The sequence below is a fragment of the Fringilla coelebs genome (genome assembly GCF_963513975.1).
Source record: "Fringilla coelebs genome assembly, chromosome: 11".
Lineage (NCBI taxonomy): Eukaryota > Metazoa > Chordata > Aves > Passeriformes > Fringillidae > Fringilla > Fringilla coelebs.
The window spans coordinates 14,543,449-14,568,240 of NC_140037.1; the positions used below are offsets into that span (position 1 = coordinate 14,543,449).

General features: G+C 38.5%; 1 protein-coding gene across 2 annotated transcripts; it reads right to left on the minus strand.

The window, feature by feature from the left end:
• Positions 1–1,224: 1,224 nt before the first annotated feature.
• On the minus strand, positions 1,225–18,243 carry XIAP (X-linked inhibitor of apoptosis). Of its 2 annotated transcripts, XM_084212894.1 has the most exons (7): positions 18,167–18,243; positions 9,337–10,239; positions 7,547–7,646; positions 6,407–6,485; positions 5,783–5,816; positions 4,315–4,539; positions 1,225–2,884 (listed from the first exon to the last, which is right to left on the minus strand). In XM_084212894.1, exons 2-7 carry the CDS (start codon positions 10,205–10,207, stop codon positions 2,691–2,693), a joined length of 1,503 nt encoding a protein of 500 aa, XP_084069020.1. In that variant the 5' UTR covers positions 10,208–10,239; positions 18,167–18,243; the 3' UTR covers positions 1,225–2,690. The 2 variants fall into 2 exon arrangements, with proteins under 2 accessions (XP_084069020.1, XP_084069021.1); XM_084212895.1 differs by lacking the exon at positions 4,315–4,539.
• Between the last annotated feature and the right edge of the window lie 6,549 nt (positions 18,244–24,792).

Below are 24,792 nucleotides of genomic sequence, written 5' to 3' on the forward strand. Positions count from 1 at the left end.
AAGTTACTGAATATGGATCCTTGAACATATTGCACAGCTCCCAGGAAACTCACAACAATCAACTTCCAGGGCATCTGTGTCCTGCTTCTAACTTCCTTTTCAAAGCCCCAGTGCTTCCACTCCATTTATCTGCATTCTTCATTTCTGTCTCTTTAAACACTCAGCCCAGTAATAGAGGCCATGGAATTTCTTCTGTTTCTTTAAGATACTAAAAATCAGAATAAATTGAAAAACAGTCTTCCTAATTCAAACTGTCAGAATTTGATGACTGTGCTAATTATTTTTTCACATTTAGTCTGAATACAACTCTGATTATAGCTTTTTAAAAAAAAACCCTAAACCTACAGAGTTTGTCATTTTTATTTTGACATCTCATTAAAAGGCTTTTAATCCTTTAATGTCCCTAAGTGATTACAATTTGAATTGCTACATAGCTGTATCTTTTATAATATTAATGAAAAAGTTGCAGTAAGGGATACGTATCTAAAAATATAAACCTTTAAAAAGTTAACAAGCTTTACCATGAAGCAATCATGCGATGTAGGACAATGTGTTTGCTCTCCATTGCAGTGTAGAAGGTTCTGTGTGTGACCTACTTCCCAGCTTTTCTCAGACAATTTACATACTACATTCACACCCCAAATCACCTCCTTGCTGAGATTTAGTTTTGCAACAGTTTAAGCTAAATTTGGTCCAGCTCTTTTGCAGACAGGACTTTGAGCTGCCTGCCAGGTTCTGCAGCTTGTGAGTTGGATCCAGCTGATCCAGCCTCTCTCACATGACTCAGGTCAAGCTTAGGTAACCAACCATCTGCCTGAACAAGTCAGCAGCACCCGGGGTGCAGCCTTAACTAAACAAGCTATTTCTGGCAAGGTACAGCAGCTCAAGGTAACAACCCCCGTCCATTTCCCTTGATACGGACAGAAGACCCTCCCTGTAGGGAAGAACAGCAGCTAGGAACAAAGCTGTGAGGATTGCCAGTCCATATCTGTCCCAAAAATCCCTGTATGCATGAATTATCTGAAATGTTACACTCCTCACAAAGGCACAGAAAGGTAAAATAAAACTGAATTCTTCTTGAATTTCTAGTCATCGTCTATTCCCAAGACCAAATTCAACCATAAAAAATAGCAAAACTAATGTTAGATTTATAATTAACAAACTTTAATCTATACAAACAGTAGATTTTATTTTCTCTCAGATTAAAATATATTCATTATCCTTAATAACATTCAGGTTAAATTAATAAGTTTAATTACAAAACAAAAAGCAACAGAAAGTAGCCTTCTGCTATTTTTTTAATGTGAGACTCAAATACACTGATCAAGGAACATCTGGGTTGCAATTTATTTTAAATATTCATACCATTACACAGCAGAGACTTAAAAAAATAGAAAATGTACATAATATATTTCTGTGTATTCAAAACTTTAATAACATGAAGAACTATGTTCTGTATATTCTATATTCTAAACCTTAGTGTGTAGAACTCAAAAATATATACACAGAACATATCAGTAGTTCCACAAAATAAGAAAGTGACATAATCAAGCAGTGATCATAAAACAGCTGTACTTAAATACAAAGCTGTGGTACTTTCAAAATCAGAAATGGGGGGATCAGTACAGCAAGAAATATTTAAATATTTTAAGGTGACTCTCATTAGAATAGTTCTTAACTTTTAAATTTAAATGCTGCAAACTGACATGAACAAAAATGAAAGATTTCTAACACTGCTGGTGAATTTTAAAAAAGCATTTTCTAGGAGATAAAGTTTAATCTTCTCCTATGAAAATGTAAGTTATGAAGCAGTGCAAAGTATTAGCAGATAAATCAGTTAGGATGACTCTGTGTTACAAAGAAAACAAACAAGAAAAATGTCAAACTGAACATCTTTCTGTGTAAGGGGCAAATTTAAAATGAGACTCCTCTCACAAAGGGCACAGAGTACACAAAATCTCCTTAATTTCTTGAGTTCCCTTTTAATCAATAAAATTAATGTAAATTTTATATAAAGATGCAACTTTGTGAAAAACAGATGTCCAAAACCAGCTTACTGAAGACAATTTATACATCTGAACCAGAAAAACAGATAGGGAGACAGGAATTAAATTAAAACAGATAAACCTAAAATGTAGCAGAAGTAACCATAAGGTTACAGCAGCAGGTTTATGTGTATTGTCTGAATTATGTTACAACCCAAGTTACAGAAAAAAAGAGACTATTTTCAATCCGACATAATATTTTTAAAAAGCTAAAATCTCAGGTATAATATACATGTATACAATTATATTTTGAATTAACTTATTTACAAATTTTATACAGGGACAGGCTCTTTGTACAAACTCTATTTGCACAAACTCCAGTCATACAGAGTCCCACCCAAGTGAAGCAAAGCAATGATCACAGAAATAAAGGTTTACATTACTTGGGCTTTCCCATATCAGGTCTATGAACTGAAGTTACAAAATATACATATTTGCCTTTCATACATATTGCTTTTACATACAAAAAATTCACTTAAGGAAAATAATTTGTAAAGTGTTAAAATATGTAGAGTTTGACAGCAGAAAAATCGAACTCCTGCCATATGGTTACAGTCTGGAATTAACTGCATTTTTTACATTATGTTACACATTTTTAAAGTAATAAAACAGGAAATATTTGCATCCATAGTGCTGTGAATTTCACTAATACATAAAAATTTCCTGTATTTTCATAATATCTGTACGACACAGAGGGCATTCATTAAGCAATTGAGCACATTCCTTACAGGCAACTAGGTGACCACAGGGAATGAAGACAACTGACACGTCCTTAGCCATACAGATTTTACAGAGCTTTTCTTCCTGCAAACGTCTTAACTTCTCTTCAGTACTGAGGTCTAAGGAAAATAGACACATAAAAATAAGTTAACATATGTAAGTTAACATACCATTGAATCTCTTTTTTGTTTTCTCTTTACACACAAGGACAAGGTGTTCTTCATATGATTTAAAGGTGACACCCTTAAAAAGAACCAAGAAGAACTACAAGAGAGGAATCCTAGCTGCAGCATGGAATCCTCTTTTTTATTCCCCCTTCTATCCCATTACATCTCCCAGGCCAATGCAAGCAGGGAGTACATCTATCTGTATTGGTAAGAGCTTGAAATACCTATAGAATTTAGAATGTGCATATTTCAACCAGGGACCACTCTTTTCACAGACCTCTCTCTGACAAAATTTCTCCAAAATTTAAGCAGAAGGTGAAAGAAAGGCTCGTTGCTGCTGGTTAAGTCATTTGGATTTTACTTCTTTTTCTGATTTTTCCCAATGACTTCCTTCCCTGTCCCCATTTTCAAAATGCCCACACTTCTAAAAGCTTAAAATCTGTAATACAGAAAGAGTCAATCTGGCATTGTACATGAGCTCTTTATTAATCCAATATGCCCCATCTGAAAATACAAAATTCAGACACCTTCCACTGCCACTTGGGGGAAGCTTGGCACAGCCAACCACCAAAGTAAGGTCCAGTTGCAGTGCAAGTTCCTCTTCCCCTACAATGCCCTATTAAAAATCTCATTAAAAAGGGTGGGTTGGTAAGATCTCAGCTTATCAGGCCAACCAGGTGGTCTTTGCCCTCCCTATGAATTCACCCATATGCTTGTCTTAAATTACAAGTCTCCTGAATCAGAACTCCTGCATTTGGTCTATCTGCAGAGTGCACCACAAGGGCTTTCTGAGCATGACTTGCATGTCCCAGCAAAGGTGGAACATAAATAACTGAACAGAAACACCATTTAGATGCACACTTGTTCTTACTGGCCAAGAACAAAAAAAATACTTCTGCCCCAAGCAAAATGATATACTGTAAATAAATGCCCCCCCACTGTAACTTTTTCACATTGAATACACCTAATATGACAGCGTGTCCCTGGGTCTATTTCACTTTGCCACATCTATAGTTCATCTTATAACTATAATCTTGCTTTTATTTTTAAATATAATTGTCACAACAATTTTGGCTTTTTTTGTTAGCACGTACAACCTTTCCCAGAAGCACACTAGACTGTCACTGTTACACACCTGTGAGATACCAATACTACTTATTTTAGAGATGATATTTATAAATGCTGCTGCATTCAAATATTTTAACACACTGTTTGTTCAGGTTGCTTTTTTTTTTTTTTTTAATGTCCCAAACCGAATGTCTTTAAATTTAATTTACAAAACTGTAAATTTACCATAGGTAAGACTGGGATCAGAGGGTAGAATAAACAGATAACATTAAAAAATATTTCACAGACTAAAGAACTGATATGAAAGTACACACAGAGGTTTTGTAACTGAATAAGCTCATCTTGCTCAACTGGGATTTCATTTGGTTCTTCATCCCTTGTATTTTCTTTATGAGCACTTAAGTCTGCTACCAGATCCTCAACAGATGTGTGACTTTCTCCAGTCATCTGCAATCTCTTTTCCATGGTGTTCCTAATCTCAGACAAACTGAAACCCATGGCTATGGCACTTTGTACCAAAGGATTCTGTAAGAGACCATCTAAAACAAGAAATTAAAAACAAAACAAAAGCACTTTAAGAAGGATGAATCTGATTATCTGACAGTATTGATTACAGTACTCTAAGACACATATTTGCAAACAAATATGTAATCAAAGGAACCATATTTCTAATTTGAGAATTTTGCTAATTGTAAAGACTGCAGATTTGAGTTTTTGTCTATCCTAGCTTTCCTAGTCTCCCCTCATCTATTTGTATTATAGAAATCCTCCTAGATTTGCTGTTAAAATAAACTACTTCAAATTAAATAACATGTCTCATATAACTACCATTACAAATTTTGTAGCTGAATATTAAATGACATTCATCCAAAAAGACACAATGGATAAGTAGCATTACATCAATTTTAATTCAGTTCAGAGAAGGAAAAAAACCTCATACATGTGTTGAGAGAAACCTATAAATAATTTGAATTTATAAAACCAAACACAGCACCACCAACAAGCAAGCAGGTCTATCCATGGCAAGACACAACACTACTTGGGGAAACCATTATTCAGTCTATTGGACCTTCCCCTTCCTTTTAATTATCAGCATTGTTCAAATAGCAAAATTTTTGAATTTTTAATTTTTAAAAACAAATTTAAAAAAAAAAAGTTCTTTTGTTTTAACTCTCATAAATGAGCAGTATGGGAGAGATTTCTGAGCAGGTTTTGTGTAGCCAGTCTAACTATCAATAGCTCCCATTCCCTGGGATGAAGCTGCTTGATTGGCCACCTACTACCCCTTTGGCTGTTTTGTCTTTTTATTGCTTGGTATTTGTGAAAAGCATTGCAGGAATGTGTAATTCTGGAAGCCATAATAAACTACTTCAGCTTGCTCAGCTTGCTGGTCCTTGCCACTGGACAGACCAACTCTTCCTGCCCCATGAAGAAGGGCTGTTTCTCTTCAGTATTTAGCACTCATCCCACAGCACTACTTATTCCATACTTGATGCACACTCACCAGCTGTAAGACTGAGTCCTATACAAACTTCTTCCATGGTTCACAATCTTTACTTTACAATATTTACCAAACTGTAATTATATTTCCTTTTAGAGAAATAAAATACACTCTGCAGTTCTTTAGAAGTAATGAAGTAATGGAAGAATATCATCCAACATTTTGCCTGTAGTACTTTATTTTAAAATGTAATAGGGTTATTTTTAAAACCATTCCTGTCACTATACATTCAAATATGGATATTCCAAAATAGAGGGAAACTGTTTGTTTTAAACAGATACCTTTAGGAATTATTGTCCCTTCAGCAGCTTCTGTCTAAAAGTGAAATATAAAGAAACAAAATTACAATTCTGGAGAAAGTAAAAGGAAATACATACAGTTATAAAATAAAAAAATAGCTATTTGATCTCAAGTTATTTTAGTGACTTAAACTATTTAATCTGCTCTCAACGACATGATCAGTATTTTCTTATAATTTTAACCCATCTCTGCAATAACCATATGTACGCAATTCTTAGTCTACAAAAGAATTCTAAAACATTATCAGTTTTACATTTTAGTGCCTATACACAAGTTTAACAATGTTCTACCAACAAGAAAAGAAAATGTATCTGCTATTATTCATCATCAACCTTAGGTTCCCAGGCTATACAATAAATGGCACCTGTTCAGTATCCAATATCCAAAATTCTCAAGGTGCCCTGGCTGTGACCCACAACCCAGGCTATGGAGAACTGGGAGATGGCTACACTCTGATTGACAGAGTGCAATTCTTTCACTTTCTGCCAATGAAAGTAGCACCAGGTGGATTAAATGATAGGCATGTAATTAAAAGGTAACTTCATATAAAAATTATGTTTATTTTTTTCTATTTTAACAAAATTATTAATAAGCAAGAAACTTACTGTTGAATCCCTACATCCATCTTTTAAGTGAACGTTATTTATAAATTCTATCCCCTTTTCATTGCTCACAAATCTGCACCTAAAAATAAGAATATTTAGATTTAATAGAACTGCATTAACAGCAAAAATTTGTTACATAACTATGGAAGCTTTGATAAATTTCCTACATCATACAGTTTGCCTGCTTTTAAAATCTCTAAATGTTTAGTCAACATCTGTGATGTCACTGTAATATTTCTAAGATCCTCTTAAACCCTTTAGCAGTACTTATCTTTCCCACATTTTTGGTGAAAAAGAAAGCTTAAGAGTTGTTGGCCATGACAGCTCATGACAGATTTCTAAACCTAAAGGCTCACTCTAATGAAAAACCAACATTATGTTAAAAAGCTGGTTCTTTCAGTCTTTCACAATCAAAGCAAACAGTCACTGGTGAAACAGGGGCCTTCCATGCTTTCTTTCATTATTTTCCAGCCAGCCTTAGCCACTGGGCAGAGCTCTTCCCTACCAGAAGACTTAGGGAATGCCATAACTCCTTGACACGAGTTCTCCAGCTCCAGCAGTTACTTCACCTTCAGGAACAGACAGCTGCTGTGAGACTGACACTGAGGCTGATGTGCAAAACCTCAAAACAGATTTTATACAATATTGGCAGTCTTTCTAAAAACTACTTCTGCTGCTGCTACTACTGCCACTATTACTACTGTCTGAAATCCTTAATCCTTTCAAATTAGAGAGAACTATGTTTTATATTCCATGCCACTAACCCACTTCTTCAGGTTTGTTTGCTCTTTGGCAGCTGTTTAGTCATTGTGTATCTCATATAAGTTACAAACTTTTACATATACAAAGCTATTAAAACAACCATTACAATGTAGCGCTTTGACAACAAGCAAAAACTCTCAGATACATATTGACAAAACCACACAATTCTTGCTGACAAAGCAAACATCGATTAAATCCAGACAGATATCATCCCTTTAATAATGCTACAAATAAGACAAAATTATTTGCATACATGTAAACAGTTTTAAACCATAATCAACCTTCTCAAGCCTTTATTAGTATGCTCTGTCATTAAAATGCAATATACTGTAAATAAGACTCAGACACACACCAAGCAAGCACTAAGGGATACCTTACCCAGGAAACCATTTGGCATGTTGGTCCCAAGGGTCTTCATTTTCCTTCCATTCTTGCAATCCTCCACCACAGTGGAAACACACAACGTGATCACCATTACCTGAGGAAACACACAAGAATAAAGTTGCATACTTTGTGCAGGTATAATACCAAGTTTTCAACTAAAATGTTACGTTAAGAAAAGAAGTATTTCTTTTACTGATTTACAATTTTAATTGAAAATAACTCAATTTTAACAGAGGACAACACACATGATTTGAAACAAATGTTCAGGGGAGACCTGAGCTTAACAAAACACAAAATAAGAGACGCAAATTTCCCGAATTTTATTTTAGTAAGTCATTATACAGATAAAAAAACAAAAGCTGAAAATAATCTGTTGTTATGGAGCTCAATCCAATGGTAAAAAAGGCCTGAAGATGTCTGCCACAAAGAATGAGAGATGTTTACATGGCTTTGTGGACTTCCATTTCCCATTAAGATCAACAGGCTGTAACCAGCAATAGCAAAAGCAGCTGAGGAGAATTGCATCCTCTCTGTTCTAGCACTGTGCCTACTGTGATCCAAGACTGCCCCAGAAACTGCTTTAATATTGTTTTTATTGGAATGAGAGGAGGTATAGATAGTGTTTCCACAGAGAGTTAAATTCTTCTCGGGCCACAGGGAACAGTTTTCACAGAAGTCACCTGAAGGGCCCTCAGTCTGATAAGCTGGGGCCCAGTTAATGCAACTCCACCATACAGATCTTTTGGTACTTTCATGAACCCAAGGAGAAATCAATAAAATAGTTATAGTGGGTACAAATATTGCCCAATTATAACCTATACAGGAATATGGCAAAGATTTTATTTATGGCCGCAAGTAAAACAAACATAATTATACTATAAAGTTCTGAGACTTACTAAGAGAGAAGTGAAGTAAGATGAGAGCAAGAAATTACCCCAGATAATCCCCTTTTCCTTGTGACTGAGTAAGAGCAACACTTTGCACTTGTACAGTATCTGTCAGTGTGGAATTTCTAAGGTCTTTAATGGTGCTGTGCAATTCCATCTAATATAGAAAACAATGCACAGAGATGGTGTCTTATCCAAATCAAACACTACATGTCTAAGAGTAAAAGCTCTTCCACTGGTACTGCTGTCTTCATAAAGCAGGCAGCAGTGGTATTTGGTGGTTTTGGGGGTTCACATGCCGTGATAATGCAAACTCACGTTATCTAGGTACAATGGCACACAACCTGGATGCTGGATTGTCTTGTTCACAGGCTTTTGTATGGGCCACAGGCCCATTCCTTCCACCTGAGGTCTGGAGGACAGCACTTTGTTTCTTAAAAATTATTAACTCACATAATTGTCAGATGTATTATAAAGGTTTAACAGGCAAAAAAATACTTGGCTGTTTTACTGCTAAGAATAAATTTATGATCAAGTCCATGCTTTGCTAGTAAACATACTTGATACAATGTATGCAATCTTACATAAGAACTGTGAAAAGCAGATTACAGAATAAAGAGGTTCTGGCAAATTGTTTTGTTGGACAATGCCCTTTTCTGACCCAGAGATGGGGCAACTGAGAGGCATTTTAAAAACTTTTATTCCATTTTCAGTCTCATGAGAAGGGTGAGACAATACAGATGTTATAATTCATGCTATCATAATCAGAAGCCAGCTATTTCTTCTCTACAAATCCATTTCCCACATTGTTCCATTAAAAAAAAAATTAAAATTGGGGTTTTTTCCATAACAAGACACTTCCTCATGTACAATTTCTTTGTAAAAGGTCTGGCTTACCTATGCTATAGAACCCAGCTTCTGCAAGTTGCTCCTTGTCAACAGGATATACCCAAGATAAAAATGTTTGTAAACGTTTTCCATATTTTGCCATAGAGGGATTCCTTGGGTGCTGTGCATTGTTCAGACCACTTATACCAAGGTCAGAAGGAACAGATTCACTTGAAACATTTCCTACATCCCGGCCCAGGACAAAAAGGCATTTGGGAAAATGCCTCTTGTGTTCTGACCAAGCTCTGTCACCGGGTTCCCAGTTCTTCAATTTTCCACCACAACAAAAACATGCCACTTGGTCACCAACACCTGTATAATAAAATCCAGCATTAGCTAATTCCTGTGGCGTCAGCTGGCCACTGAGGGGCCAGTTGTGGAAAGACTTTAATCTTGTTTCTTCACTGCACATAGCAGGATTTTTAGGATACAAACTATCTGACATATCCACAACCTGCCTAGTTCTCAAAAGGTAATCTGCCTCCACATCAGGGTCATCCAGAGCACATGGGAGGGCTGAATTGCTGGTACCATTTTCAGTTCTATTCTGGTAGTTCTGGGTAACAGGATCCATGTCACTTTCCAGAAAAGCAGACTCAGTAATAAACTTGCAGTTGGGGGCAAGCTGTTTGTGTCTCTCAACTGCAGAATCCCCAGGAACCCATCCTTCAATAGTTGTATGGCAACTGAAGCACTTCACTTTGTCACCTTCTCCAGTATAAACAAAGCCAGCTTGGGCTAGAGCCAGCACTGAAACGGGACAGTCCTGTGGAAATCCAACAAACGTTTCCTGGCGCTCACGTTCCTGCGCCCATTCCTGGGCCCCGTCAGTGTCCGCAGAGGCACAGGCTTCCGAGCTCTGGGGGACATTGCACATCATCTCTTCATAAGCAGGGCTCCCCTGTAGGCTTCCTAAACAAAGAATACATGTTTAAATTTCCCAGACAGAAGCATAGATCATACCCACATACAACCCTGGAAGCTGGCTAAATTCAACTACCATCCTTTATGTATTAAAATAACAACTCCTCCTCCCCCATTTCACCCCTGCCTGGATTACCTGCCAAATAGAGGCAAACACCAAGGTATTAAAACCAAAATAATAAAATTTTTTTAAAGAAAAGCAGAAAGATCAAGATGTCTTAGAAACCTATAAATGTTTACCTGGAGAACACACAGGTTTATAGCTTCAAAGGTATGTTCTATTTCTCAATAAAGATTGCAAGAATGAAATCAACAAAATACTTTAATAAAGTTCTGGCCAAAATCCTGCCAAAAGGCTTCTGAACCTAAAATACAAAGTCATAAATTTAAAATACTGATCTGAGCCAGACCATAGTTGCAAGATTTTAGAACTCAATTCTCCAACACTACTATATTATTATCCTCATATGAAGGTCATGACATCCCTGCCCATTACAGGTGGGCAGCAACTGGTAAAACCATCATCAAAAAGAAAAAAGCTTCTTTACTTGTCTTATATTGCAAAGACACACCTCAATTTATATTTTAGCAAAATATCTTGTGAAATAAACTATCAGATATTTCACTGACCAAAGTGCTGGGCATTGCTTTAAAGATCAGTGTGTTGGGAATACCCAGCACTAGTGTTCATGTCCAGCATACTGCTTCCATTTTTCCACACCCTGCCTACCCTCTAGAAAAATTCCTGTGCCTCTACCCTCAACCCAGCTTTTCCTCCCTTCCCTACCTGAAGGAATGTCATTCTTCTTAGCACTTGTCACACATTCCTACCCCTGCCTATACTTTTCCAGGGTGAGTACCAGCTGCCAGTTCTACCTCATGTCCCTTCTGTGACAGAAGGCTGCTAAGAGCCTCAGGCAAGCCCCATCTTTGCTGAGGATGAAACAAAGCAACTTGGCTACAGCAGGTCCTGTGCAAGAACCACAAATGACAGAGTCATCACCTTCATCCCAACATGGATGAAGTCAAAGCACAGTAAACATCATCTCTTGTCCAGACAAGTGTAGTGATACTATTAACTTTAAAAGTCTTGGCTATTGCTGATACACATCTTAAAAGTGGTAAATTAAATTGAGACTGCCCAAATTAACTTCTTAGCACAAAGCAGTAATAGTTCAGCAATTAGCAAAAAGAGAGGCATGTAAGGAAGAATAGAGTAAGTACTTAACAGAACAAGTGTTCTCCATTTTCTATAAGAATCCTGAAATATAACTATTTCCAGTCTGTATAAGGTAGGCCAGCACACAAAAATATAGCTTCCCCAAGCCCTGCATTAATATTGATTGATTATGCATTCTGTTACGTCAGTGCAGATGTTACAATGATTGCATCTATAACACCACATTTAGCTTCTACAAAACCTTTTTTAGGGTTCAGAAAGGGGAGGGGGAAATTAAAATGCCTATGTATTGTAGGATTGCTGCATCCTCTGCCAAGATGACAAGGATAATTAGGCTATGAGCAGGTGAAGAAAACATGATGTCAGACACCTTGCATGGGTGCTTCATGTAATCATGGACACACAACTGAGCACCAGCCCTAATTCTTTCTGTCTGTCAGTTCATGACTAATGTAATAACACTACAAATTATACTGTGGCTTTCTGTTTTAGCTTAGCAAATTCAAAAACAGCATCTCAATAAATTGCATTGACTGACCTACAAATTTGACCTATATGCTTGTTTCGACTTTGAAGGGCAAAGAAACCCCAACCAGTAATTACATTTAGTAATATAAAAGTTGTCATAAAACATGTATTTTTATATACATACATCTATTGAAAACTATTGTTTTTTAATAATGAATTCTTAAAAGCTTTTATGTTTATTGCCAATGTTTATTTCCTTATAAAACCTTACTTTAAAGCCTCTAGAACTGTACCTGTAAAGATCTCAAGTGACCTTAAGCATCTATCACAACTACACTGCATTCATGAAAGAATTGTTATTACTCAAAACCAGTTAGCTGCACAGTAATTTCCTAATCTGTGTGCCTGAAAGACTTTCTACCAGAAAACAAACAAAACCTACCTCACATCCTTCAAAGACTCCTTCTCAAACTGTCCACTGAAAAAACCAAAATAACTGCATATGGCTTTTGCTGTATGAATAGCAGTATACCTTTATTTCTGTTGTATTTATATAGAAATGAGTTCTGAAACTGTGAAAAAACAATCTTCCTATTTAAATTTTTTACATTTTAATTTTTTGCTTTATGTACATTCGTTTTTTCTACAATGCCATGAATACTTCAAAAATCCTTCTGTTAACATCGTGAATAAAAAAGTAATTATGCCCTCCCCATGGTGATAATGAAAATATTTGCCACATTTGGATTCTCTGGAGTCAATCCTCACAATCAAAACACTATGAAAAGCAAATAGCAAGAGAGCAATAAGTACTGACACAGAAGGTACAATCACAACAGATCAATTCTTTAATATGAACTAGCTTTTTCAAATTATATCAACCACATAATTTAATCATGATCCCTTGGAGCAGAAAGGTTCAAGTATCATTCTAAAAGCCTCATCTAACTCCTGCAATGACAGAAGCAGGGCCAGTCCCTCCCAGGAAGAGGCAAGGTTTGACAATGCTCCAGCCACACCATGAAGCCTTCCCTTACTACAGCCCCTCGAAACATGGCTGGTTTACATTTCACTATAGTTTTATCTATGAGAAACAGCCTTATCAAGAGCTGAGGCAAACTCCTTGCCTGTCTAAGTACTTTTTCATATACAACATTAGCACTACTTTAAATAAAGTATCATGTTCAATTATTTCTATTTCAAACAACTGTTAAAAGCAACTAGTCAAAGTGTAAAATTATAGCTAGCTTAGAAGACTACTTCTGCACATGTTTTTTAGCAGCTGCCTAACTCCAGTTAGTTGGAATAATGATCTAGAACAATATCTGGCACCATAACAGCACTCAGAGAGATATTAACTGTAGCAGAAAAATGAGTGAGGGTAAATTTTTTAATAGTTTACAGCTAAGAAACATAAACTCACAAAAATCTGCCACCTAAGATGGGCACACAAGACTTTACAATATATACCAGTAGCCAACATGAGGTCAGAGTGTACTCCATGTATACTGAAGTTAATGAAGTCATTTTGCAGAGGTTTTAATTAACGACATGTGAATTAAAGGCAGAAGCTCCAGAAATGTTACAGATCATCTTCACTTATAAAACCTAGATATTTCAACTATTATTGAAGCATTATATATATTTTTATACAGTGAGTAACAAGTCTATTTTAGCCTGAAAGGCTTCCAGAAGCTAAGCCAAGCTTAATCCTGATTTTAAACATCTGAAGGCTATTTGCCACAAGACACCACCCTCTTTAAACCTGAATTAGCAACCTATGTAGCCTACTGATTATGTTTCAGAAGAAAAAGTAGAGACAAAAATATATAGCAAAAATATTAACTTATTCAAAATGCAAAATTGGACATTGTGGATCTGCAAAACAACATGTTTAATTCAGCTTTGAAAATATAAAGAGGTATTGATTTTATGCAAAAATACAAGAAGATCATATTACCTAGATTTGAAAAGCTTCAAAGGAAATGTACAAAAGTCATTTTTCCCTTTTAAGTATATTTCACTAGATGAAATTATTTCCATCCTTAACCCCAAACTACACTGGCATTATAAGGAGTTGTTTTAAATTCATTTACATGACTAGCACAGCAGTAACCTCCAAGTCAGAAATCTACTTGCACGGTCTTATGTTCCTGACCAAAGGGTACATGCTAGTATTTACTGTTGACTGAATTTTGAAATGTGAGTAGTGCACCAAGTAAATATCAAACAGAACATACTGTACCAGCTGACACACAGATTATTCATATGTCACTTCAATGAACTTCAGTTTCTGCTTGCTCAGCTGCAATTAGATCAAGGAAGGTGCATGCTGCTAACTGAAAACCTACTTGTAAAGATTAAAATTACCACAAACATGATATATTTAAACAGTGTTTGAAAATTCCAGTGTATTTATATCTAATTATTGAGAGCCATTTTTTTAAAAAACAGTTCTGTTTAGATATTTTTGATTTATTTTAGAAAGAGGGTGTGTATCTACAGAATGGCTCCTGATTCAGTGCCAAAGCTTACATAACCCTATCAGCTCAGCTTTATTTGTCTCTTCTTCCAACAGGTCCTACTTAGCCTCCCATCAGGGTTTGTCATCACAGGAAGTCAGTCAGCTGCTCAAGGTTACAGTAGGCTATTATATCCTCCTAATTTTTGACTTAAGTCACAAAGACTTTCATGCTCACCCTGTTTTCAAAATGTACATAACCAGGCCAACAGAAACATACCATTCTGAGAACTATTTACACACTGTTATTTTCTTCATGAAAAAATCGTATGGGTATGGAATAGAGAAATAAACAAAAAAAAAAGATGGCTTCATGGCTGCTAAGGGCAGAGAAAGAAAATCCTTTTGGAGAACTTCCAAGTTAAATGTCATCAGAACTTCAGCTGTATGTATGACAGGGAAGGAGTAGCTTCTATAGGAAAACTGGCATGCTCAAGTAAGATACTGCTTTTGTGGCTAAGAAACAAGAAAAACCCACTGAGTCAACAGAGGTTATTGAAAAGAACAGCCAGTAGTAAAAAATACCTATTAGAATCTGCAGTGCCCTGAGACGCACCTTTCCTGATGAGCTGAGCTTCAGCTTCCAGTGCTACATCCTTCTTTCACAAATAATTTAAACTTCTAGTTGAAGAAAAATAGGCAGTTTTCATCAGGGAGATACTATGATAAGAAACTTCAGCTACAGCAACATGAGTCATGCCACAGCAGAACTGCTGAATCTTCTGGATTCTAAGGCAATGCCGGAGAAGCACCAGGGCGGCACCTCCTGCCTCAGCCTCTGGCGAGGGCGTTCCCTGCCCCGCCAGCACTGCACCCATCACTGAGCTGCAGCCTGGGAGAGAACAGCACCCTGAGACTCAGCTGCAGCCTGGGAAAGAACAGCACCCATCACTGAGCTGCAGCCTGGGAGAGAACAGCACCCTGAGACTCAGCTGCAGCCTGAGACAGAACAGCCCCCATCACTGAGCTGCAGCCTGAGACAGAACAGCCCCCATCACTGAGCTGCAGCCTGGGAGAGAACAGCACCCTGATTCCTTCTGGGTCACAGCAGGAATGCTTCACTATTAGAATGGGAAGAATCTGCATATATACATGTATACACATCCATATATAAAGTGTGTGTATTTATACACACACAGCCCTCATCATCTTGTAAACTTGGAAATCTCTCTTGGATTATCCATTATATTTTATTTTTAACTTTGTTAGGAAATGGGGGTGACTTGGGAACTAATTCTAATATTTTACCAAAAACAAAATATGAAATTTGTTCCTGTTGAAAATACTCTGCTTGCCTTTTTATTTAATAAGAAACTCTCCAAATCATTGAAGGGGAAGGACAATGATCTGCAGGACATGTGAAGCTTCATTTTACATTTTATATGATAGGACTGACACTCAATTCAAGCTTTGCAGCATACCTTCTTCATCTTAACAGCCTTTCAGTCTTCACACACACAGCTATACTTTCCGTGTTTAAAAATCTTGTGGTTTCTTGAGCCTGACTTTAAATCATCATGCTCAGAATATCTCGGATAAGTACCCTGTAAAAAAGACCCCATGCTATGAAAAATAAAAAGCAGCAAAGGACTGAACACTGTTAAACAAAAAAATACAAAAGGTACTTCCAACAGTTTTCCCTAAGGAATTAGTACCCAATCAGACCAAGTATAGCAATGGACTAATCAAAGCAGATACTGGTTTCATTGCTATTTTCCACCAATGTTTAGAAAAAATTCCAATATTTACATTCCTGTTGGTAGAAAAAAAAAAAGAGGTTAGAAACCTCTTTCACATAACCTTCAGCATTGTTTGTGAAGCCACAACTTCAAAGTTATGACCAAAAAAAACCATTTTAAAATTCTGTCCTTTGGACAAGTAATCCAAATTAAAATATAATCTACAGCTGAAAGAGTCTGGAGTCAGGGAAACTCTGAAATGTTGTTAGATGTTTTACTAAAACTAGTAAGGGACATAAATTTGGGATACGCCTTAACATCCAAAGACAACAAAACAAAATCCTGGAATTAAAAACTAGAGGGCAGCAAAAAGGAGAAAAAATGTAAAGCAGACAGTTAAATCCCATGATCCAGACTTCTCTCTCCTAGGAAATTCTGTGTTTGATTATAAAGTGAATTTCTGGAACTCTTCAGCTCCCTGCAGCTGTACCACCCACCTTGGGAGGACAGCAACAGAGAGAAGTCCTATCACAGGTACACACTGACAGAAATTAAATCCATTTTCATACTTCCAACACTGAGATATGAACACATATTCCCTTACTTTTCTGATAACAAATGCAAGTCTGTTTTGTATCAGTGGGAGCAGTAAAAAAAAACCACAGCCAACCATCCTCATCAGCATTCTTTCACTTTTGCTGCTGACTGCAAAGGGCAAGGTCAGAGATGCAGATCAATCATTAACTTATCCCTTTGCCCTTCTTGGCCAGTGCTGTAGGTGCCAAGCTTTTCATAACAGGAAGTACTTGGGATTCTTTAAAGGACCTCAAAGAAAACTGCAAACCAGTCAAGTAGATAGCAAAAGGAAGCAATTAAGAAAATTAAAAATATCCAGATAAAAGCTTAACCAGCCAATTCATCACACAAAAACTTGCTTTCTTAGAGACAATGACTTCACTGTTGTCTTCTCTGTTATGTGGTGATTTATTTCAGGATAAACAATGAGTAATTAAGTAAATCTGTATCCTACTGCTGTTTGTCCAGGTATTAGATTAAATAAAACATATTTGACAAAAAGGTAAAAGAGGGTTTTTTCCTGTAGTTGGTTGCTTTTCCTTCAAAATTGGTCTACTGTAAGATCTTGTAGTTTCTATATGTTCATTTGGGAAACTAAATTCTCCCAGTTAGCTACCTGAGGTATTTGCATTAAAATTGCAATGTGAGACTGTAGCAGTGAGGGGATATGAAAGTAATGCTGCAAACACGTCTGTATTCTGCAGCAGATACAGATTAAAAACAGTGCAAAAATTACCCAAACTAAAATGCATACTTACACCCATTTATAGGGCTTTCAGCAGCAAGACAGAAGCATCAGACAAATAGTACAGAAGCAGAAACACACTTACTGTTAAAGAGAAATATGATAAGCATATGATCAAAGACGTTGTGCAAAAGAGAACTGCTTGAACTTAAATTACCACTGAAAAAAATTACTTTGAGTGAACTTGTCCTTATAGAATTCTTAATAACTACTGTAATTGAACAAAACTGCATTTTTATTAACAAGAACCAGTTCTGCAAAGCGATAGGTGTAATAAAAATTAAAATAATAAAAGAGTGGGAAAGGAGAGATAATATTCAAATATGTGAAAAGAATCACAGAGACCACAGAAGCGTTTATTAGCACAGAAAATTTTTCATCCGCTTTCGCAAAGAGCAGCACTGAAGGTTCCAGGCGGGGCACGGCTCGGGACGGGGTCTGGGCTCCGCCGGGTCAGCCCCGGCCCGGCCGCTCCCGCGGGCGGCGGCGCTCCCGTCCCCATGGCAACGCCTCACCGGCCGGGACCTCCCGCCGGCCCCGGCCGGGGGCAGCGGCGGCCGCACCGGCCCTCGGCATCCCCGGCACCGCCGTGGGGGCAGAACCGAGGGACCGAGCACCCCGCTCCACGCGGAGAGCCCCGCCGAGCCGCCCGAAGCAGCGAGAGCCCCAACGCGGTCAGCCGAGCAGCCCGGCCCGCGTCCAGGTCCCGCCGCCGCCCCGGTCCCGCCGCTGCCGCGGGCACTCACCGGGCGCATCCCGTCCCGTCCCGTTCGGTCCCCGGCGCCGGAGCCGCTCTCGGCAGCGCTGTCATCAGAAGATGGCGGCTCCCGGCAGGCTCAGCGCCTGGGAAGGAGCAGCGCCCCCTGGCGGGCCGGTGGGGGCGCGGCGGGAGGGCTGCCGCCGGCGGAGGGCGGCGCGTGGCGGCAGCGGGCGGAAGTGCAGAGCGGCCCCGCGGCCCTCAGGAGCGCTCCTCTTTCCCTTCATCCTGCTCAGCCCTTTGAGGCCCCACTGCTCCGCTTCTCATCCCGCTCAGCCCCCTGGGTCCCCACTGCTCCGCTTCTCATCCCGCTCAGCCCCTTCGGTCCCCACTGCTCCGCTTCTCATCCCGCTCAGCCCCTTCGGTCCCCACTGCTCCGCTTCTTATCCCGCTCAGCCCCTTCGGTCCCCACTGCTCCGCTTCTCATCCCGCTCAGCCCCTTCGGTCCCCACTGTCCCGCTTCTCATCCCGCTCAGCCCCTTCGGTCCCCACTGTCCCGCTTCTCATCCCGCTCAGCCGCCACAACCCCCTCAGTTTCCTCGGCCCCACTGCTCAGCTCCTTCCGTTTCTCCGTCCGTTCGGTGCCTCACTTCCCAGCGCTCCCGGCTCCGTGCCAGCCTCGCCTCTCCTCCCTCGGCACCTCCAGCAGCCCCTTTATGTCACACCATCTTCTCCTGAAGGTTTCACGTCTGGAAAATGCTCATCCCAACGCTCTCCTTGCTCTCACCTCTTGTCCCCGCAGAATGACAGCTTGTTGCGATTTAAATCTGTTACACCGTACTTTTTTGAGACTTGAATTTTCAAAATCAGACAGAAACCTCGGGCTATTTTCTTTAATAGCTGTATCCAAAAATTATCGAATCATTCTCATGGCTAAGACTAAGATGGTCCTGAACATTAAAATGTTGCTTTGACCTTTTTCTGTTTTTTTTAAATCTCAGGTGAGCTCATTGCTGACCCAGCACATTTAACGTAGCCAGGGTACTTGGCTGTGTGTTGGGGACCTGCTTCCTGCTATCCTCAGAAAACCCAGCTACTTGGAATAATGTTCTCAAACTTTTTTTGTTTTCCCCTCGTGCATGTCGACAGCAGGAACTCACTTTTACCAGACCATATATCCCCAAAGACTTAGTGGCAGATAGTGAGGACAATTTCAGGAGAAGCAGTGTAATCATACCATATATTAGAATGTTTGCAGATTCCAGTGCTTACACTGAAAGCCCTTTTGAGTAAGGACTGCTTCTCACTTTGTCTTCCAGCACCTACTGAGACCACAGTTTGATTCAAAGCTTGTAGTTATTGCAAGTAACTATAGTATAAGGTAAGTAAGGAAATAGCAACAAACTCACTTTGATTGATCAGAAAAAACACGTAATGATTATTCAGTAATCAAAACCGATACTCAATAACTTAGGATGCAATTCCACATACCATTTGCTCTTTTTTCAGATAAAAATTACTTGCAATCTAGAACATAATATTTAGTGATGCAGCACAGTGGTGATGCTGAGCCTATAAGAAATAAACAGCTCTACTGCAGTACTGAGTCACATCCATCTAAACTTATTCCACATCTGTCCAAAGCCAAGATTATTTACTTAAGAATCTTTGGCACACAATAAGAGGTTTGCACCTTAACACTGCAAAGTGAAAATGAATATTTAATCTCCTAAGTCCTTGTCATACCACATTATTAATACATTCATTAGCAGTGATTTTCACAAAGGGCCTTGCTCGATTGAGGTTTGATACTTGTCCAAATGAAGCAGATTGTTTTCAGAGGTCACAAAGTGGTTTTGCAAAGACCCACTTTCAGGTTTTGATGTCTAAATCAAGAACTATGGTTAAATTTAAATTGCAAAGCTCACACCCCTGCAGGAGCTTGGATTAGATTGCCTCCTGAAAACCTTTCCATCAAAAAATATGAGATAAGAGAACTGAAAAAATCACATCATACCAAAAGTACAGTCTCTTTGAAATTTTCTTTACACAATCGTGCTAAAAATTTCAATCAATTACAACCCGTTTGAGTCAGATAAACATAAACTGGACTTAGCACACAGTTCTTTGATACAAACTGTTTAGCCAACAATGGGTCAAGAGTCACAGAGGTTCATACAGGAAGCTGTGTTTGTTGACATAATCCCTAAGAAATTAATGTAATTTATTTCCTACTCATCTCATTGACTTATCAATTGGACCATTAGTACCAAATTAATGAATGGAGTGAAAAAAGTTATGCAATCCAGAGCTGGGATTTCAGAGGTGCAGCAAAGAAGAAAATCAAATCCGGAAAAATCAGAAAATGGTGACTTGACAAGGACCATTTTCTCATGAATATGACAATAGAAAATTGAATAACTAATAAGTAACAGATGTCTGAAAGCTGTCTTTTCCCTTTAATTATATCCAGTGCTTTCAATACCATTGAAAGAAGAGATTCAATCATTTGATAGGAAAGCCATGCATTTCTATGCTGGTCCACAGAAAATCAAATCTAATTCTCTCCTCCAAAACAGTACGACACTCTTTTTCTTTATCCACAGCATTTACTATTACAGCACATTCTTTCTTTTGCAAGCAGGTGATAAACGTCATTCTCATTACATTTTCATGAAGGCAGTGGAAGAGTCTGAAGGGAAGTTTGAGAAAAATAGAGGCATAATTACAGTACAGAAACAGGAAAAGCTGAAAAAACCTGATGAGCCTTTTCAACTTCAGCAATAAAATCTTATGCAGGACAAACATTCCTATAACTCCCAAATCCACTGTTGTCAGACAATGCAATAAAATACCTTCTCATTAAAACTAAAACCATCAAATAATGGCAACAGTACTGAACTTGATAATAACTTTTCCCTGTGGGAAAGTTAGCATCTAAACATGTAAAAACCGGATCTTCCTTTGATGACTTAGTATGCTGCTGCTGCTGAAACTACTTAGAAGTCCACTTCAGGGTGATGTCAAATCAGAGACAAACTGTTTACATTCTTTCACAATCCACTGAGCAGACGAGCTAAGATAAATGCCAAATGAAGAGGAAAATGCAACTAGTGATTTATCTTAGTTCTGTTTGAACTGATTAATGCAAGAAATAATTATCCAGAGCTGGGACTTTAGACTTAGCAAGCATGTGACATATGACTACATGCATGGTTTTCTACTCATAATTCCTTCATGCTGGAATATTAGTTCTGGCACACAGGTATTATATAAGTCTGATATAATAAGTAGAAAAATGGCAAGTTCAAGGCAATGCTTGCCTATTCCCTGCATGTTTCCATATGTATGCCCTGACAGGAGAAAAGAGACAGAGAGGAGCAAAGAGGAATGCTGTGGTTAACAAATATGTCCCTTTAACTGATCACTTTGGTCATTAATTATCCCCACATCCTGTTGATGATGTCTGAGAGTTCTTATGTATGTGGGCAACTCAACATGACTATCCAAATCTTAGCAGAGTAAGTTTATTAAGTGTTTTATATTGCTGGAAACTTAAAAAATATATTCTTCCCATGTCAAAGGCAGATGTATTTAATTAAGGATCCTCCAACCTTGAACTCACACAAATTATCAGAAAGAGATGCAGCAGCAGAACAGAGAGCAATGGACAAGGTGCCCCAGACTGCTTTCCACACTAGGATCAAGAATGAGGAATCCCAACTGAGAGTTCCAGAAATAGCTTCCTTGACTCCTAACAGTCTGCAAACCCGAAGTTTAGGTAGGGGTTCAGACTTTCTCTGACATGATTATCATTAGCCACAGACACACTTTCATTTTAACATACTTGGTATCTGGGGTATTCAAGCCAAACAAGGGTGTGGACTGTATTGGTAAGAGCCTGATTCACCAAATTCAGGTTTTACCTTCAAACCTTCATATTCTCTCATTATCCATGCACTCATACTGTTAACCCCTCACAATAAGCCAGCACGAGGCACCTATGCCATGGGACAAGTGCCTGCCACCTTCACTAACAGCACACCAATAGCTCCGGCAAACTGCAGCTACTGCCAACCCACTGATAAGTGGTGACTGTTTGCAAATGTTGGCTTCCTCCTCTTCCTGCATCACCAGCTCCCAGCCAGCCCTCCCCAGAGGCTCCAGCCACCTGGAGCTTCTCTGCACACAGGCCAGAGGAGAGGGGCAGAAGGACAAACTGCAAGCTGCAGAGCTGCTGGCACACCAGCATGGGCTGCCTGACTCTTCCAACACTGGAGAGACTCTGTCAGGGACCTGACAGAGCAAACCCTTTGTGTGTGTGACCACAAGCTCATTACAGGGTAAAGTTCCAAAAGGGATTTTGTCACCAGAGTCATCCCATTTTCTGTGGGATATGTGTAATCCAAGAGGAGTAATGGTACAGAGCCATCCTGAAGAATACCCAGCTATTAGATCAATGACTGACTGATGAGCTGTGAGCCCAGGAATATCTGCTTTACAAGTTGTACTCTGCCTTTCTGATTAGTGGACTTAGAAAACACTACAGGACTCCAAATTACACTGCCAGTGATATTGCCACAGCTCAGCTTGCAAAATATGCAACATTCATAGACTTTTTGGATTTTCACACTTTACACACTCTTATCTTGAGATTCCAGTAATTGACCTTGATATGGCATTTTCAAAGAAGGTGTATGCACTGGAAGACAAAATGTTGCTTAATTAATTTTAGTTTGTTGTTGTGCCATCATTCTTCAGAGCAGGCAAGCAGGAATTGTCAATGCAATGGTTCCAGCACAGGCTGGGAGTAAGGCCCATTAGATCAGCTTGTCTTCATGCTCCAAATAAACCCCAGCAGCAACTCTCTTAGAGATCTCCACTTCTGCATGAACATTTTGCCATTTGGTGATACTGTGATTAAATAAATAATTATCCTTTCCCCTGTTTGTGTAGGTTTCTCTGCTGCTCAAATCTGCTGCTGAAACAGAGATTTTGTGTGGGGTCTTTTTGTCTTTCCTTGTCAATGATAATCAGAAAAAAACAAACAGGATTCTTTAGAGCTATATGCTCTGATGGGAGAGAAATACACATTGAATAAGTGAAACACTGTCAAGCAAGTAACTGATCTGCTGCCTACCAAATGCTGTTCCAATCACATTCCTCCAGGCATTGCTTCCAGCACCATTTCTAACAAAGCCCCTTCTTCACAGGCATCATGCAGAAGAGTTTAATTAGTCTTTCTGTCTTTCATTACTCACCAACAGGTTTCATGAACATACACAGAGCACACGAGTTAAGCCTTGACCAGGAGACATCCAGGCCAATCAGGTTTGGAAATGGAACCTAAACCTACAGCTGGCTCTTGCCTGTGTTGGCAAGTGGTAAGAAAAGCAAACAACTCTGAGTGAAACAATGCTGATTTCTGTGAGCTGAAAACAAGCAAAACTCTCCATAATGGTGTGATCCTCCACATTCACTGATCTTAATTATATCTGGGACATTTTATAGCTCAGGATGATGCAATAACACTGAGTTTAGCTATGAAAAAACCAAAAAGTTGCAAGATGTACTTGACAATCACTGTCTAAGAATGTTTCTCATTTCAGTTGTCCAGATGAATGGAAACAGCCAGTATTAGCTAATGTTTAGGATTCTTACTTGCCCAAACAGCTTTTACCAAATGGAAATCATTTGATTCATGTGAAATCATGCCTCCTTTGTACATTTATTTCTTCTGTGTGAGAATTTAGGAAATGTCTACAGAAAAAGAACAGGAACAGTCATGAAACAATTACTGTTAAAAAAAAAAGAGGGGGAATTTAGAACAATTAATTCTTACATGGACATGATACAAAAGCCAAATAATTATAATAAAAAAATATTCCAAAAAGTAATTCTTAATTGTCTGTGCAGGAAAAGTAAAGCACTCAATTGTTTAACCCTCAGAGCAGATATTAAAGTTGTGCCATGTCACATAAATTCCATGGAACTGGTTAATACAGAGGAAATGAACTGTTGGATGTTTTATTTCTTTTGCTTTTGTACATTTCCAGCTCTCCCAATGGATGTCTGTAGTATTTATTTAGAAAACCAAGAAGAAATACATTTTTGTAAGATCCAAGTACCGCTGATATTTTTCTAGCTATGTATTTGCTGGAAAATGTACTACACCCTTGAAAACCTTGTATTTACTGTTCAGTTAAATAACTTCCTGCTGCTATCCAGCTGTTACCATAGTGGTGACACAGGCATTTCCTTTAATGCAGCTGGGACAAAGCCTTCAGAGTACTTCTTTATTCAGGCAGGAAGCACAGTAGGTGACTTAAGACTGTGCTGTGACATATCCTGCCTTTGCAAGCATCATTCTTCCTTCTTTTCAAAATTTTATTTTATTTCATTATTTAGAAAGGTAAATGTCAATCTGTAGAAATAACAGAAAGAAACATAAAATTGTCCTGGCTTTTAACAAGGTTCTCTGACTCTTTTATACAAATCTTAGGATGCCCAGGATGCTTTTTCTAGCACACAAAAGCCTCATGAAAAGATGAAGAATAAACTATAAAGGCTGTTATAGAACTAAAATATAAGTCTTATTTCTTAACCTATGAATTCCTCACAATTCAGCTAACATCAGGTGGTACTGAGAAACTCATTTCACTATATAAAGATGTT